The following is a 16826-nucleotide window of genomic DNA, read 5'->3' on the forward strand; positions in this document are numbered from 1 at the left end:
AATGGTAGGTGCTCAATAAATACATATTCAACGCCAAAATGAGCTGCTGTTCGTGCAGCTTCTAAAATACCATCAGTTGTGAAGTCCTTTGAACAGTGTGTGCACGCACGGGATGGACTGAAAGAGAGAGGCCTGGGACTGAGACCACAGGAAACTCCGCCGCCCCGGCCTCATGCTGCTGCGCTCACAGGCCCAAGGCCCGGTCCCTTCATGGGCTCTTCTCTCCATAAAGGAAAATTAACGATTAATTTTATGACTGCACCAGAACAAAGGCAACACTGCCCCAGGTTGGATTCATTACATTATCATATGTATTATGATATTATGATACATCGACACTATCATTATCACTCTTTCACTGTCATTTACAAAAATTAAAATGAAAACATTCCCCTGGACCCGGAAAGATAACTGAAAGCATGGACCCCATGCCTCCCTGGCCTGATGGAGAAGTCCTAGGGGTGCTGGACTCCATAAGCAAGATCAAATCGTTCGGGGAATCCCAGGCCCTGGCATGGAGGAGCACGGCTGGGGAGCAGGGGAGGGAGGAGGGGGAGTGTGCATGGGTGTGGAGGAGGGGTGTTGAGGGAGGAGGGGGAGCGTGCGCGGGCGTGGAGGAGCGCGGGGTGGGGGTATTGAGGGAGGAGGGGGGAGTGTGCGCGGGCGTGGAGGAGCGCGGGGTGGGGGTTGTTGAGGGAGGAGGGGGAGCGTGCGCGGGCGTGGCGGAGTGGGGGAGGAGGGGGAGTGTTCCCCGGGTGCTGCCTTGGGCAGTAGGGCGGGGGAGTCAGGGGCCGGGTGAGGGACTCAGTCGTTCTCCCTCCGCAGGTGTCAGCCAAGGGGGTCGTTCTCACCGCCGAGCTCCTCTGCGAGGGTGGGGTTTTCGTTCCGGATTCACGGATGGCGCCCCGTCGTCCGCTCCGTGTCTGCTGCCTCCTTGCCCTGCCGCCAGCCCCCTCCACCTTGGTCAGGCCTGGTGTGGGACAGAGGAGGAGTGCTTTCTCTAGTGGCCAGGGACACGAGCCTGGCGCCCTCCGCGATCCGCAGGTCCCTCCATGACTGCCCGAGGCAGCCTGGCGCGCGGCTTCTCGCGGGGCTTCACGCCGGGCGCCGGAGCCTCCCCGGACCGAGACAGCAGAGGTGCTTGTGCGGAGGACTGGCTGAGTGTGGCTCTGCCCCGTGCTCCGAGCCATTTCTGGCACAGAGGCCGCGTCTGCGCGTCTGCAAACCCGTCAGGGGGAGCTGAGTGTCGGCTAGGGAAGGCTCTCCTGTCAGAATCTGGGGCGGGCTTGGGTGGGGGGAGCCCGCTGGGTACTTTCAGTGTCTTTGCTGCACTGGATCGGAACCCAAAGTAGACAGAGGGGTGTCCGGCAGCGGGGGAGGTCCCCAGGGGCTCCTGTGGAGCCTCTGCTGCCAGGCCTGACCCCTGGCCTCTGTGGGGGCATGCCCTTTCTGCTTTCCCCCAGATATGGGTCATTTCCTGGCGGACTGTCAGGACATCCTGCCCTCCTGGGGAGTGAGATCAGTGCCTGGTCTGGACCATTCTGGAGCCCCAGGGCCTCCTGGGATCTGGCTCACTGTTTTCCAGATGGACAGGCGTCAGCTTTGCTTCTCCTGGGGTCTTCGGTGGGATGAGGCGGGCCCCAGGCACAGCACCCCAGCAGACACCAGGCCAAGGGCTCCCTGAATCTGGGTCTTCCTCCAGTGGTATCTGCTACAAGGGATTGTGTGCCCACTCACAAGGAGGTGTGCTGGCTGGCTTCCCATCTGGGCGATGTCCCACCTTCCAGGCAGCCCTCGCCTTCTGCTCTGGCTGCTCTCTCAGATCTCACCTGGGAGGAGGGCCAGGGGATCTAGGTAGCAAGTGTTCTTCTCTTGCCTTATTTTGTAAGGACAGAGAGCCTCTGAGCGGAAACAGATCAACCACGTCTCACCCAGGGGCAGTTAGGAGAAGGAGGGCTGTAAAGTTTGCATGCCTGAGCACCAGACCCTGGAACTCTGGAGGCTCCACCTGGGTGAGAAGCACAGGTGCACCAGAAGGGCTCCTGGGACGGAAGACCTGAGGGTGCGGGAAGTCTCTGTTAGCAGAGCATCCCGGACCTGGCCGGTGATCGCAGGGGCTAGTGTGCACGCTGCATGTGCGCAGCCCTCCTTGGGTGGGTGGGTACAGGGTGGCGTCAGGCCCTGGGGAGACGTTAGTCCAGTTTCCTGGGGGCGGGGAGGGGCGGCCTACTTGCTTCTCATTTCAACTGCTGAGGCATGGAGGGAATGCAGGACACGGGGCCTCGTAGACCCCGCTGAATCCGAGTTAGTCCCAGTCGGACCAGAGTCCTTCAGGCAGTCCAGCGGGGGTCTGCTTCCCCAGGGCAGCTCCTCCTCCTGTCCCCTGACCCCAACCCCCCCTGGCAGGAAGGCCGCCCCCTGCCTGGCTTTGTGGGGGAGCCCAGGAGGACACCGGGCCATGTAGTCACGGGGACGAGGGTTCCAATCCCCACTGTCTCACGCCTTAGCCTTTTGTCCTCAGGCAAAGATCTTCTTATTTTGGGCCTCCATTTGCTGATTGATAAGGTGGAAGAATGACAGTTCATCCTCCATAGCCTTGTTGACATGTGACCATTAGAAACTGTGGAACAGGTAACACCTAAGGACTCGAGGCTGCTAGTGGTTGATATGTTAAAGCAATATCATAACTCCTGTGGTTATGCCTTCAGCATGGTTTTGCAGATGAAGGAAAAATCCAGAAGACCAGGAGTTAAATTGCCCGTCCAGGCTCAAGCAGTGGGGACTAACCCTGCGGCTCAGGCTGCCCAGGCTCCCCACAGGGATGCCCACAGCGGGCCAGCAGGGAGAGCTCATGGTTGCCGGAGGGAGCCTGGCCCTGGGCAGGAGCCCCTGCTGCTGTGCCCGAAGGCCCAACCTCAGCACGGTGCCCTTGGCATCTGCCGAAGGCAGAGACAGGGTGATTGGGAGTGTGCTGCTGAGGGACAGGCGCCACAGCCGGGAGCCGGTCGCATCCGGACGTCCCAATACTCCAGAGCTCAGTGCTGAAGGGTGTGGCCCACGGGCCCTGGGGTCAGAGACTGGTCAGTGTGTCTGCACACGGCCGCCGCCGCTGCTGCTGGGCCCACGCTCACGCTGTATATCCCGCATCGTAGCTCAGCTCACGTGCCTTTTTCTTCCCTTTAAAGGGAAGCTCTAGGCCCAACATGGGGAAGAGGGGCTCGAACTCCGGAGTCTGTCAGGCATCCGCCCCTCCCCCCAACTTTCCTTTCTTTGAAGCAGATTCTTTTTTTTTTATTTTTTAAAGATTTTTATTTATTTATTAGAGAGAGAGAATGAGAGACAGAGAGCACGAGAGGGAAGAGGGTCAGAGGGAGCAGCAGACTTCCTGCTGAGCAGGGAGCCCGATGTGGGACTCGATCCCGGGACTCCAGGATCATGACCTGAGCCGAAGGCAGTCGCTTAACCAACTGAGCCACCCAGGCGCCCTGAAGCAGATTCTGAGTAGTCCCTTTGGTGAGGGTCTGTGGTTAATGAGCTGCTTGATTGAGTGTTTCCTTCAGCAGGTACTTGTGGCTTTGGAGGGGGCTGAGCTAGGTTCCGTCTTATAAGTCATTCCCTTCTGCATTGTGGACACTTGTGCCCTGCTCCTCTGACATCTGATGATGTCATCACAGATGCAGGGGACATTTGTCTATGATTTCTTTTTTTTAAAGATTTTATTTATTTGACAGAGAAAGACACAGCGAGAGAGGGAACACAAGCAGGGGGAGCAGGAGAGGGAGAAGCAGGCTTCCCGCGGAGCAGGGAGCCCGATGCGGGGCTCGATCCCAGGACCCTGGGATCACGACCTGAGCCGAAGGCAGACACTTAATGACTGAGCCACCCAGGCGCCCAAATGATTTCTATGCTTTTGAAAGATTACTTATTTACTTGAGAGAGAGAGGAGGAACAGAGGCAGAGGGAGAAGCAGACTCCCCGCTGAGCAAAGAGTGGACGCCCAGGACCCTGGGATCATGACCTGAGCTGAAGTCAAGTTGGACGCTCAACTGACTGAGCCACACAGGGACCCCTATCTCTGATTTCTAGAGGCTTTTAGATTTTTCTCTTCACTATTAATGTTTTGCTTAAAATACAGTACAATCTACACATGTGCTATGTGGTATATGAGTGTGTGGAGTGGAGCAAGGTGTTTGCAAGAACATATGACCCCATGTACACACCACTATAACGGTGACCTGACTGGTTAATACCTGGTGAACATCACTGTTGCAAACACTTATGTATGAACCTTATTTTCTTTTTGGTTTACTGATGGCTAGCGTTCCAGTGAATGGACACACCAAAAATCAGCAAACCTTTTCTTTTAATTTAAATTCAATTAGCTAACATAGAGTACATCATTAGCTTTTTTTAAATTTTATTTTATTTATTTACTTGAGAGAGAGACAGAGCAGGAGCTGGGGGAGGGGCAGCGGCAGAGGGAGAGGCAGACTCCCCGCTGAGCAGGGAGCCCAGTGCAGGGCTCCATCCCAGGACCCTGGGATCAGGACCCAAGCCCGAGGCAGATCCCTAACCGGCGCAGCCCCCCAGGCGCCCCAGGGCAGGACTTTGAAAGACTATGCCTGTATCAGGAGAAGAGAAGGAAGCTGAGTTCCGCAAGGCGGGGGGTGAGGTGGAACACCCATCCGTTCCCGCCTGAGAACCAGGATAAACGCCCTCACGTTGGCTCAGGATTCTTGTCCCTCGCGTCTTCGGGGAACCCCCAGGCTGAGTAATGAACACAAAAGGTGGCCCTGGGCAGGGGACCATGCTTGGGGGACTGGAAGGAGCCAGAGAATCGCTCAGGTGCAGCGCAGCCTCAGCCCAGGCCCCCTGCCCGAGGAACACATGTCCCGGTTGTGGACGTCCGCGATGTTAAAGGCAAGGCTATTCCTGCACGGGAAGTCCTGACGAGGCACTGGAACGAGGATCATCAAGCGGGGTCCCTCCAGATCACCTGGAGGATTTTCAGAAAGAGCCCAGTGGACGTCCGCAGCCAAGAGCCTCGGGGAATTCCAAGCAGGACACACGAAAAGGGACTTCCACAGAGCGCTGGACAGTGAGACTGCAGGAGCGCCGCGGACATAGAGACGATTTTGACCCCAAGACGCTTTACTGCGAGGTTGTTTCCAAGATGTGTGCGGTCACTCCCAACCCCACGTCCTTTGATGGGGGGGAAGAGGCGCGGGGAGGGCCCGAGGAGCGGGGTTCTCGTGGCACCTCTGCCACGGATGAGCCGCGAGGCTGTGCAGCTGGACGGATTCTCCGAGCCTCGGTTTCCCGGCCTGGGCCACACGGGTCAGCTCAGTGCTCCCCTGCCAGGGCTGCTGTGAAGAGGAGGGAACACGTGTGCCCCGCAGCACAGAGGGACACACACAGGCTCTCTCCGGGGGGGGGGGGGCTTCCATTCCAGGCCTGCCTGCCACCTCGCGTCACCACAGAGCAGGGCCTCAAATAGAGAGGCGACTTTTGAGCGGCGGAGAAGGAATCTGCGTTCATCGAGCGCCTGCTGAAGCAGAGAGCTGGGCACCTTCCAGATGCCAACTTGCTGGGTCCTCCCCGGGGCCTGTGAGGTGGGAGTTCTCGAACACAATGCCCCGGGAAGAACTCGAGGCTCAGACGGATGAAGGGCTGGGCGCGATGGAAAGGCCGGGCCCCGGCTTGTGCCCGTGTGCCCGCAGGGTCTGGAGCCCCTCTTCTCCGCGGCCCCACGGCCCCTTCAGCCGTCTCTGGCCGGAGCGGGGAGAAGCCGACGCTACTGGCAGCAGTCCTCCTCCACCACCGATCGGCCAGGAGGGTGCAAATCCTTTCCCTCTCCAGGGAATCTGCACGGGAACATAGGCCCTAGGGGCACCTGGGCGCGGGCAGGGCTGGCTCAGCCAGGGTGCGGCCCCGCCTCCCTCCCTGCCTTGCTGTGAGCTCAGGGTCTGGTTCTCCCTAGTGGAGGTGGGGGTGGTGTTAGGAGGGAGGGCGAGCAGAGCGACCCCACCACCCAGCCTTGCCTCCCGGCCCCTTTCTACTCGGGGGCGGGGGCACCTGGCCCCAGGCAGCACGGGACAGGCTGCTCGCTTCTGCCAGCCAGGAGACCCCAGCCGGCTCTCAGCTGTTCAGAGCCTCTTCCTCCCACGACGTCAGGGCTGGCTCCTCTCCTGAGGGCCACTGCCAGAGGGCCGCCAGGCACTGCACACAGAGGGCTTCATTAAGGGGAACACGTGGCTGTGCCTGGCTGAGATGGCCCCAAGCCGCCTTCTAGAGACTTCTCTGTGGTCACCCTGTGGCCAGCCAGAGGAGTTCACCATCCTCCCTGCTTTCAGAGGAGTACCATTGGCCCAGGTGTCCACGTCAGCGCCGCAGTGGCTATTCTTCTAATACACACTGCTCTTGACCCACTTCTCCGGGCCCTTGGCTGGGTGCTTCAGCCACAACGCAGAGGACTGGCAGTGCCAGGAGGAGCCCAAGTGGACTGAGCAGAACAGCTGGGGGGGCGACCAACAGCCGAGCTTGAAGCTCTAGGCTGGGCAAGAGCATTGCCGAAAATGAGTACGGCGTTTGAAATGGCAACGAGCAGGACAGGGACCCCAAGCTGGCAGCTCTTCATGGGGGCAGAGTTGAGTACAGAGGGGAAAAGAGATTGGACAGGGAGGCGGGGGGTTCGGCGGTTCCGAAGACCCTGGAGCTAGTGTTGGGGCGACAGAGGCTCAAAGGCCCTCCGATGGTGCTCCTTGCTGGAGAAGGTGCTGGGGGGACTGGGCACACAGCCAGGACCTGCAATCAAGGGTCATCCCCCTGACCCTTTGTGCAAGGTGCTGGCTGCCCAGTGCCGTGGCTCAAGAAGCAGGGCCCTTGGGAGAAAACAGGGGTGACCTGGGGTCAGGCAGAGGGGGGCTGGCGGAGTGGCTGGCCTGACAGCGTGGTGACGTGACTAGCTGATGGCCCGGAAAGTGAGGAGGGGGAGGGTGGAGGGTATCAGTATGAACTGGTAGATCATCTTTACATCCTCGTGTGTTAGGGTCTCCACCAGAAAGTTGTTCAGCACCTAGGACAGAGGCGCGGGTTCCAGGAGCACAACTCCTCAGTCCCATGGTCCGGGCCTCACCTCCCCCGCCCTCCTGGACCCTACTCCTTGGGCTGGGTGCAGCGAAGGAGAAGCCAGTGGTTCTCAGCCAGGCCGCCCAGCACGCCCAGCCCCCACCCTGCCCACAGGCCAGGCCCTGCCCAGTGGCATCTCATTCTTCCCCCCGCCCCCCGCGCCCCGGGGCGGCCCAGGCCTGCTCACATGGTGCAGCAGGAGCAGCATCTCTGTCTCTGCCAGGCGCCGCCCCAAGCACTGGCGCAGGCCAAAGCCGAAGGCCAGGTTGGGGGACCTGGTGCCAGAGCTCCTGTTGTCCAGCCAGCGCTGGGGATGGTAGCGCTCGGGCCTTGGGAACACAGAGGGGTTTCGACCCAGGGAGTAGAGCTGCACCTTGACCAAGGTCTGCGGACAGGTGGGGAGGGGCAGTGTCAGTGGCCCCCTGTGGGCAACGGTCTTTGGGGCTTGGCATCTGCCGGAGGGACTGTGGGGCCCCACTCACCCCTGCCGGGATGTGGTAGTTCTGCAGCACCACGTCCGAGCCCACCTGTCGGTCCACTGAGATACCCACAGGGTACAGCCTGTGCATAGGGACATCCAACAGGGTCCTCACCTGTCACAGGGACCCTCGCCTCCCTTCTGCGGCCTTCCTAGCCCAGGAGCCACTGGCCAAGGGGAGCGCCCCGCCTCCCTCACAAGTCGCTTCTGGCACCGGGAAGCCCAGATCATGAGGAGCTGGTTCTTTGCACCTCCTGAGCTCAGACAAAACTCTCCCAGCCTGAGCAGCCCCGGCCAAGGAGGGCACGGCCGAGGATGGCACCCAGGGCACTGGAGCGGGATCCCAGAGGAAGAAGTGTCCCTATCCCTTCAGGGAGAAGGAGAGGAGGTACGGGGCATGCATCTTGGGCAAACTGCTCCTCAGCCCCAGGATCTGTCTGCAGGCCCCACTGAGCACTCCTCTCCGGGCAGTGGGGCCAGAGCAGCCGGGGCAGCCAGGGTCTGCCACACCCACCTCAAGGTCTCCTTGAGGGCCGCCCGCAGCAGGGGCAGGTCTGTGGTTGCCCTTTGGGGATTCTCAGCAATTCTGGCCTCGGCCACCAGGCTCTCCTGGCGTAGGGCCTGCTGCACATCAGGGTTCCGAGCCAGCTCGAAGAGAGTCATCAACAAGGGGTAGGCTGTCTGCAGGAGCCACGGGTACGGGGTTCAGACCTTGGCACAGGCCATGCACCTCTGTCCCCCAGGGCATCTCCCCCAGGAAGATGGTCTTCCCTTGGGGGATCTGAGACCTCAAGATCTAAAACCCGCCTCATCTACCTCCCTTGAATCCCTCAGGGAAGGTGTCCCCGAGTTTGGTGAAGATCCAGGCCTCCTCCTCCAGCCACCTCAGGGCCAGCTTCTCACCCTCCTGGGGGTCCACCTACTCAGCTGTGGGGGCGGTGCAGGTAGGGTGTTGTTCTACATCCCTGGACCTGTTGGCACCCATTGGGTGATCTCCCCTGGGCACCCAGAGGCAGGTCAGCCCAGACCCTGGGGTCCTAACATGAAGGGTCCAGGGTGGACCCTAACTCAGGCTGCACCTCAGCCTCTGCTCGGGGAGTCTCTCCACCCTGGGGTCTGTGCCTCTGCTCAGAAGCCTGGGTGCCTGGCCCAGAGTGGGACCTCGGGGATGCAGGCAGATGAAGGTTGGGTCTAGGGGCAGGAGGCTTCGGCCGCACTCCACGCCCTGGGACCTGCCTGCACCTCCCTACACCGCACCCCTGCGAGCTGGGTCGCTATCTGCTCTCTCTTCTACAAGCTGGAGCCCCGTGCTGCCCTTTCCGTCATCAGCCCGTCACCTCCAAAGCGTCTGTAATGAGAGCCAAATGTACTCTGTCCCTAGGAGGGGCTCCTTGTGCAGGCATCCCTCCAGCTGCATCTCAGCCCTCCCCCCTTCCCAGGACCCAGACGTTTGAAGGGCGTCTGTGCTGCTGCATGTCCCTGGGCCTCAGCCATTCTGCAATGGGCCTGTAGCATGGCTTCTCTCCCAAGCAACTGCAACCCCTTCCCTGCCCCCCCCCACACCCCCCTCAGATCAGAGCCTTCCATCGGCTCCAAACAGGGGCCTGTAGGAACCACTTGGCATGTGGGGATGCTGCCTGTAGTTTGAGGCTCCATGTCCTAGGGCAGAGCGGGTCGCTAGCCTGACCGTGTCCACGCTCCCGGCGGTGAGTTCGATGGAGTTGGCCCTGACTGACTCCAGGGTCATGTCCGCGTGCATCAGCAGCTCCCCCACGATGCCACTATAGTGCTGCGGGCGGCCGAGGGCCAGCTCCTGGTAGATCTTCTGGATGGCATTGTTGGCTGTGGGGCACAGAGGGACCCGGGCCTGGTGCTGGGCAGGCTTCTCCTCAATCCCCTGCCCGGGCAGCCCACCACACCCCCAGGACTCCCTGCTCCTGTGCCACATGCTCAGGACCAGCCCAGCCCAGCCCGGCCTCCTTGCCAAGTCTCTTGGGCCACAGAGACGCCACGAGCCCCCCGAGGTGGCCTCGGCCCTCCCCCCAGAATTTGGGGAGTGGACACTGGGGACCCTGGTGTCCTTGCTACCCAACTCTCTTCCACAAGCTGGCGCCGTCTCTGGCCCTCACCATACTGGAAGATGTAGTCCCAGGACTCAAAGTGCTCCTTCCACACCTTGGTGCTTGTCCAGCGTGATAGGCCCCTGGGCATGAACATGAGCTGTGCGGTGGACTTCAACATGGCCTCCAGAGCCTGGATAAAGTTCAGGCTGGCAGGACTGGGGCTATGGCCGAGGAGACCCAGCCGCTCTCCAAAAAGGGCTAAATTGCTTGCTGTGGAGAGGGTACGGTTGCTGAGCCTCGCGCAGCCAGTGGCCTCATGGAGGCCTCCTCCTGCACACCTGCCCCGTCCCAGTCCAGGTCCCTGGCCTGCCCCTGCCACAGCGAGCCTGGCACCTCCCTACCTTCTATGGTGTAGTAGAAGATGCTTGTCTGGATGTCCAGGGTCAGACTCCCCCGGGCATTCTGCAGCACTCTTGACTTCAGGGCCTTTGAGAAATCCCTCGCCACCCCGTCCACCATAGGGATGTACTTCTGCACGGCCTGTGGCGACAGCACGTCTGGGTTGAGCTTCATTCGGTTCGAGTGCCATTCAGGCCCGTTTCTGTAGAGTAGAGAGAGGAGCTTCAGGGAAGCCAGGGTCAGCAGCTGGGGACCAGCCCTGGACCCCATCTTCCTTGTCTCCAAGGGGAAGGAGTGAGGCAGGGAGCTGCCTCTGGTCCTAGGGAGCAGGCTGCCCACCTGTCGGCCTCGGCTGCAGCCCTTTCTCTCAGGGAGGCCCTGTGTGCTGTGCCCAGCATGCTCCAATCTAAAGTGGGTTGAGCCCAGAACTTCTGCCTGGCCGTACCACGTGGGTTCATGGCGTTTGTTTGTGCACACCCACGGGGTCCCTTGCTGGCACATCAGCACCCATCCGGGCCCTCCCTTTCCCGGGAGGAAGGAGGAAGGCTGGCCCTCCTGTCGACCTTTGCCACCCTGCTCACACCACGTCCCAGTGTGAGAGGCCCCTGGCACCCCTCACCTCCCACCCTCCCTGTTGCTGAGAATGCTGCCCCTGTGCCAGTCACACCTAGTCCTGTCCTCGCCTGTCTCTTGCTCCTCCAGGGCAGGAGCCAAACCGCCTCTCACGTAATATACTCCAAACAGAGCCCAGACTTTTACTTCTTCCTTTCCAATTTGCGTGTCTTTTATTTCTTTTTCTTGTCTGATTGCTGTGGCTATGACTTAAATGGGTAAGGCAGAAGTAATAAAATGTTCTCCCCACCTATAGATGGCATGATATTATATATAGAAAACCCTAAAGGCTCCACCAAAAAACAAAACCATACAAAACAAAAACTAGAACTGATAACTGAATTCAGTAAGGTCACAGGATACAAAATCAGTATACAGAAACCTGTTGCATTTCTGTAGGCTAATAACGAAGTAGCAGAAAAGGACATGAAGGAAGCACTCCCATTTACAATTGCACCAAAAATAACAAAATGCCTAGGAATAGACTTAACCAAGGAGGTGAAAGCCCCGTACTCTGACAACTATAAGACACAGATGAAAGAAACTGAAGACGACACAAAGAAATGGAAAGCTATGCCACGCTGAGGGTTTGGAAGAACAAATCTTGTTAAAATGTACACATGACCCAAAGCAATCTACAGATTCAGTGCAATCCTTATCAAAAGACCAAAACATTCTTCACGGAACTAGAACAAATGATGCCAAAATTTGTATGGAACCACCAAAGACCTTGAACAGCCAAAGCAACCTGGAGAAAGAAGAACAAGGCTGGAGGTACCACAATCCCAGATTTCAAGCTATACGACAAAGCGGTAGTGATCATTCTGTATGGTGCTGGCACAGAAGCAGGCACATAGATCAGTGAAACAGGAGAGAAAGCCCAGAAGCAAACCCACGACTGTATGTTCAATTAATCTAGACAGTCTCTTCAACAAATGGTGCTGGGAAACCTGGGCAGCCCCACGCGGGAGAATGAAACTAGACCGCTTCCTTACACCATACACAAAAATAAACTCGAAATGGATGAAAGACCAAAGTGTGAGACCCAAAACCATAAAACTCCAAGAAGAGAACACAGGCAGTAATGTCTCTGCCATGGGCTGTAGAAATATTTTCCTAGACGTGTCTCCTGAGGCAAGGGAAAGAAAAGCAAAATTAAGCTATCGGGACCTCACCAAAATGAAAAGGTTTTGCACGGCGAAGGAAACCATCAACAGAAGGAAAAGGGGAAGCTACTGAGTGGCAGACGATATTTGCCAATGATACATATGATAGCCTAAATATCCAAAACAGATAAAGAATTCATGCGATCGCACACCAAACAAATAAACGGTCCGATTAAAAACGGCAGAAGACCTGAACAGACATTTTTCCAAGGAAGACATAGTGATGGTCAACAGACACACGAAAAGAGGTTCAACATCACCCATCATCAGGGAAATACATATCAAACTACAATGAGACATCACCTCACACCTGTCAGAATGGCTAAAATCAAAACCACAAGAAATGACAGGTGTTGGCGAGGATGTGGAGAAAGGGGAGCCCTCATGCACTGTTGCTGGGAATGCAGACTGCTGCAGCCGCTCTGGAGAAGAGTATGGAGGTTCCTCAAAAAGTTAAAACTAGCTCCACTACTGGCTATTTACCCAAAGAAAATGAAAACACCAATCCGAAAAGATACCTGCACCCCGATGTTTACTGCAGCACTATTTACGATTGTCAGGATATACAGATAGATATTTATAAATAAGATGGAATATTACCCAGTCACTAGAAAGAATGGGAGCTTGCCATTTGCAACAACACGGATGGATCTAGAAGGTAACATGCTAAGCGAAAAAAGTCAGAGAAGATTAGCATAAGATTTCACTCATATGTAGATTTTAAGAGACAAAGCAAAGGAACAAACACAGAAAGAAAGAGACAAACAAAAATCAGAGTCTTAAATACAGAGAACAAACTGGTGGTTGCCAGAGGGGAGGGGGTGGGGGTGGGGGGGAATGGGGGATGGGGATCAAGAGTACACTCGTCATGATGAACACTGAGTAATGTATAGAAGTGTTGAATCATTCCATTGTACACCTGATACTAATATAACAGTGTATGTTAATTATATCTCAATTAGAAAGAAGGAAGAGGAGCAGGAGGAGGAGAAGCAGGAGGAGGAGGAGGAGAAGAGGAAGAGAAGGAGAAAAGGAAGAAGAGGAAGGAAAAGAAGAGGAGGAAGAAGAGGAAGAGGAGGAGGAGGAAGAAGAAGAGGGGGAGGAAGAGGAGAAGGAAAAAAGAAGAGGAAGGAAAAGAAGAAGAGGAAAAAGAGGAGGAGAGAGAGGAAGAAGAAGAAGAAGAAGAGGAAGAAGAAGAAGAAGAAGAAGAAGAAGAAGAAGAAGAAGAAAGATGAAGAAGAGGAAGAGGAAGAAGAGGAAGAGGAAGAAGAGGAAGAAGAAGAGGAGGAGGAGGAAGAAGAAGAAGAAGAAAGAAGAAAGAAGAAGAGGAAGAGGAAGAAAAAGAAAGAAGAGAAGAAGAGGAAGAAGAAGAAGAGAAAGAGGAAGAAGAGGAGGAAGAGGAAGAAGAAGAGGAGGAAGAGGAAGAAGAAGAGGAAGAAGAGGAGGAAGAAGAGGAAGAAGAAGAAGAAAAAGAAGAAGAAAGAATCAGAAGAGGAAGAAGAAGAAAGAAGAAGAGGAAGAAGAAGAAGAAGAAAAATGAAGAAGAGGAAGAAGAAGAAGAGGAGGAAGAGGAAGAAGAAGAAGAAGAGGAAGAGGAAGAAGAGGAGGAAGAGGAAGAAGAAGAAAGAAGAAGAAGAAGAGGAAGAAAAAGAAGAAAGAAGAAGAGGAAGAAGAAGAAGAGGAAGAGGAGGAAGAGGAAGAAGAGGAAGAAGAAGAAGATGAAGAAGACGAAGAGGAAGAAGAGGAGGAAGAGGAAGAAGAAGAGGAGGAGGAGGAGCAAGAAGAAGAAGAAGAAAGATGAAGAAGAGGAAGAAGAAGAAGAGGAAGAAGAAGAAGAGGAGGAGGAGGAGAAGGAAGAAGAAGAAGAAAGAAGAAGAGGAAGAAGAAGAAGAAGAAGGGGAGGAGGAGGAGGAGGAGGATGGGGGCAGGTGGGGGAGGAGGAGGAGAAAAGCATTCTCCCCAACAGGGTGATGATGATTAAATTAGACCAGATTTCTCCAAGCAAACCAGAGCCCAAAGCAACGGGGGGCTCCGCAGATGTCTCCAGCGAATGGTGGGTAGGGATCTGCATTCTCAGCCACATTCGAGCAGAAACACGTTCTTTTCTTTGGCTGGCTGCCTGCAGGTAGTGCGAATGATCGCATGCACACACGTGCACATTTGCACACCAGTGCACACACATATGCCCAGAAAGAGGCACATGACACACCGGGACACCTGTATATGTGCTCGCTGACACAGACAACACACGTGAACACACCCACAGTTCCCACAAGCACAGCTGGAACGCTCAGAACCATGCACACACATGCAGGCACACTCATACGTATGCAGGTACGTACAAAACCACATGCGTGCACACACAATGAGCAAAAACATGCACACGTGCCAACACGCATGCAGTGGCATGAACACAAACGGAAGCAAGCCAACGTGGGCAAACACACCGGCATTCACACGCTTATGACAGGTGAGCACCCACACACACCACAGGCATCTTATGACATGAGCGCCCACACACACACCACAGGCATATTCCGAGGGCCCAGAGAGGTCCACCCAGTCAGACACTCCCCCCAGACACACACACACACACACACACACACAGGGGCACATGCACAGACTCATGCTCATGCAGGCACCCACTTAGAGTTTAGCTTCTGAACAAAGGTGCCTTCTACTGGCCGCCCTCTCCCCATCCCCCAGCCTCTCCGTCCCAAGCTACCTGTGCTCAACTCTAAATCCCACAGGGGTCCTCCTGCGGAGGGCTGCAGTCCCGGGGGGCCGTCAGACCCCGCACACGCTGACAGGGACCCCTGGCCAGTAACTCCCCTCCCCCAGGCCTGGGCTTCCCGACCCATAGGAAGGGAGAAGCCCACCCTGCTGGGACAAGCTGCGGAGGTGGGCGCAGGGTGGGTGCCCCCTAATGGCAGTGGTCGTCCTTCCTCCTCTCTAGGGCCAGGGCCCCACCGCCCCTCCCCAGCCCCGGGACACACAGGACATCCCCTGCCCAGGCCCTGGGCGGGGGGCGCCTGCGGGCTTCCCGGCCTCGCCATCCCTGCACCGGGCTGCGCCCACGCCCCGCCCCACCCCCCCACCCCCCCGACTGGCTCTCACAGCAAGAACACGCCACATTTGTGCCCACGATGCTGTCGGTAGGCCAGCCAGGGGTCCAGGGGCGGCCGCCAGGGCTGAGGGCTCTCCACTCGCTGCAGCCTCTCCACGTCCTCGGGCAGCATCACGTACACCATGTGCGTCCCTCCCACGTCATACCTGTGGGACAAAGCTCAGAGCCCTGCTGGGGGGCCGAGTCCCACCCTGGGCCTCAGGCCGCAGAACCAAGCCGGCCTGTCTCCTGTTGGCCCCTCCGTTCTCCCGGACCGTGGACCGGGGCTCGGAGCAGGCGCTCCCTCCCGCTGTCTAACCCAGCAAGCCTCTCCTGCTCTCCTGTCTGCGCTCTGCCCTCTCAGCGGCCAGCCGGGGAGTGCTCCGTCCTCCCCAAGAGCCGCGGTGTCCGTGGTCAAAGGCACAGAGCAGCTCCCAGGCACTGCTCAGCTCCCAGCCTGCCTTCCGAAGGACGCAGACGGAGCAGAAGGAGCACAGGCCGCCGGCCGCCGGGTGGGATGTGGCAGTGCGCCTGCGCGGCGCCCAGCCGGGCCTCAGCAGCCAGTAAGGAGAGCCGGGGAGGGTGCTCTCCCCGAGGCGGGCAGGAAGGGCTTTACCTGAAAATGGGCCCCAGCTCCTGGAAGGTCCGGTGCATCTCCAGGTGAAAGTTCTCAGAGCCCTGCTCCTTCCAGATCTGCAGCACCCTCATCCACTTGTTGCCGGGACACTGGGGTATGGCTTCGAAGGGCAGCACCGCCTTGGGGGCCGGAGCGGCTCTGGTGCCCAGCGCGCGTGCCCAGCTCAGGGACAGCCAGCGCCCTGCCAGCCACCCTCGTGCCTTTGCCCTGAATGCCATTCTGATGCTCCCTCCCGCCCCCGGTCAGCGCAATCCTTTTATCTCGCCCGGAGGCCTGGACCGGCTGACTTGATCACGTCATGGGAGAAGCTGTCCCTGGACCAGGCCAGGAAACCCAGGGCAGGGGTCAGGGCTGGAGGCCTCCGGCTGGAGGAGGAGGAAAGAGATGGATGGGTGCCTTGTCTCGCACTTACGCAAGGCCTGCTGGCGGGTGGGTGTCGAGAGCAGGTGCAGGGTCTGGACTGGGGGCTCAGTGGGGTTGGCAGGGGTAGGGGCCCTTCCTTCCTCCCCAGTGGGGAAGGGAGCAAGATGGATGGGTCCCTTATCTTATCAAGAGATGAGAGGGGCCTGCGCTATTTTCCTCTCCTTTCTACAAGGACCAGAGCAGGGAGGAGGGGGAGGGCATTAATCGCATTAACCCACGGGCCTTTTTTGACTGCTCTTCCCCAGGCCTTAGGCTGGGTGCAGGGGACCGAGACGTGCGCCCTGAGCTGGCAAGGGTCCCTGCCAGTGAGGGCTCTCAGTCCCAGGGGGGCAGTTAGAGGAATCCAAGGACCCACCTGGGGATGGCACTGATGTGGCCAAGGCCCTGTCCGTCTGGCCTGGCTGGTTCAGCTCAGCAGCAGGGAGTGCCCAGGACACGAGGGTCACTGATGGGGTGGCCTGCAAACCACTCCTGGGGCAGGGAAGTGAGAGGCACGGTTCGCCTTGGCCCACGCTTGGCCGGCCTGCCCGGGCCTGTGCTCAGTGCCCAGACCCTCCTTTTGTCATCCTTCGGAAGCGTGCTCTTGGGGGGCGCAGACGCGGAGCTCAGGCCGGGGGCGCGTTATCGAGTCTGTAGCGGGGGTGGGGGGTGGGGGGGGAAGAGGGGTTGGTGTGGGCACGGGCTCCCCACCCTCTGGGGGGTGGATCCACGGTTTGGGGTCCTGGGGCATCTATCTCCCCGACGCCTGGTGGCATTCCCACGAGGTGGCTGTCGCTGTCATTGTTCCCATGTTCAGAGGAGGGGACAGAGGCCC

The 16826-nt window shown here is 57.9% G+C and overlaps 1 protein-coding gene across 1 annotated transcript; it reads right to left on the bottom strand.

Moving 5' to 3' along the window:
- Nucleotides 1-4446: 4446 nt before the first annotated feature.
- Nucleotides 4447-15807, bottom strand: LOC114204070 (cytochrome P450 11B1, mitochondrial-like). The gene is made up of 9 exons (XM_088022724.1): nucleotides 15569-15807; nucleotides 14964-15119; nucleotides 10071-10270; nucleotides 9736-9939; nucleotides 9294-9448; nucleotides 8121-8287; nucleotides 7611-7689; nucleotides 7316-7513; nucleotides 4447-7075 (listed from the first exon to the last, which is right to left on the bottom strand). Exons 1-9 carry the CDS (start codon nucleotides 15805-15807, stop codon nucleotides 6962-6964), a joined length of 1512 nt encoding a protein of 503 aa, XP_087878850.1. The 3' UTR covers nucleotides 4447-6961.
- Nucleotides 15808-16826: the final 1019 nt, after the last annotated feature.

Source organism: Eumetopias jubatus, unplaced genomic scaffold, assembly GCF_037043125.1.
Source record: "Eumetopias jubatus isolate StellerSeaLion01/CBP00866 unplaced genomic scaffold, mEumJub1_p1.0 scaffold_4, whole genome shotgun sequence".
Lineage (NCBI taxonomy): Eukaryota > Metazoa > Chordata > Mammalia > Carnivora > Otariidae > Eumetopias > Eumetopias jubatus.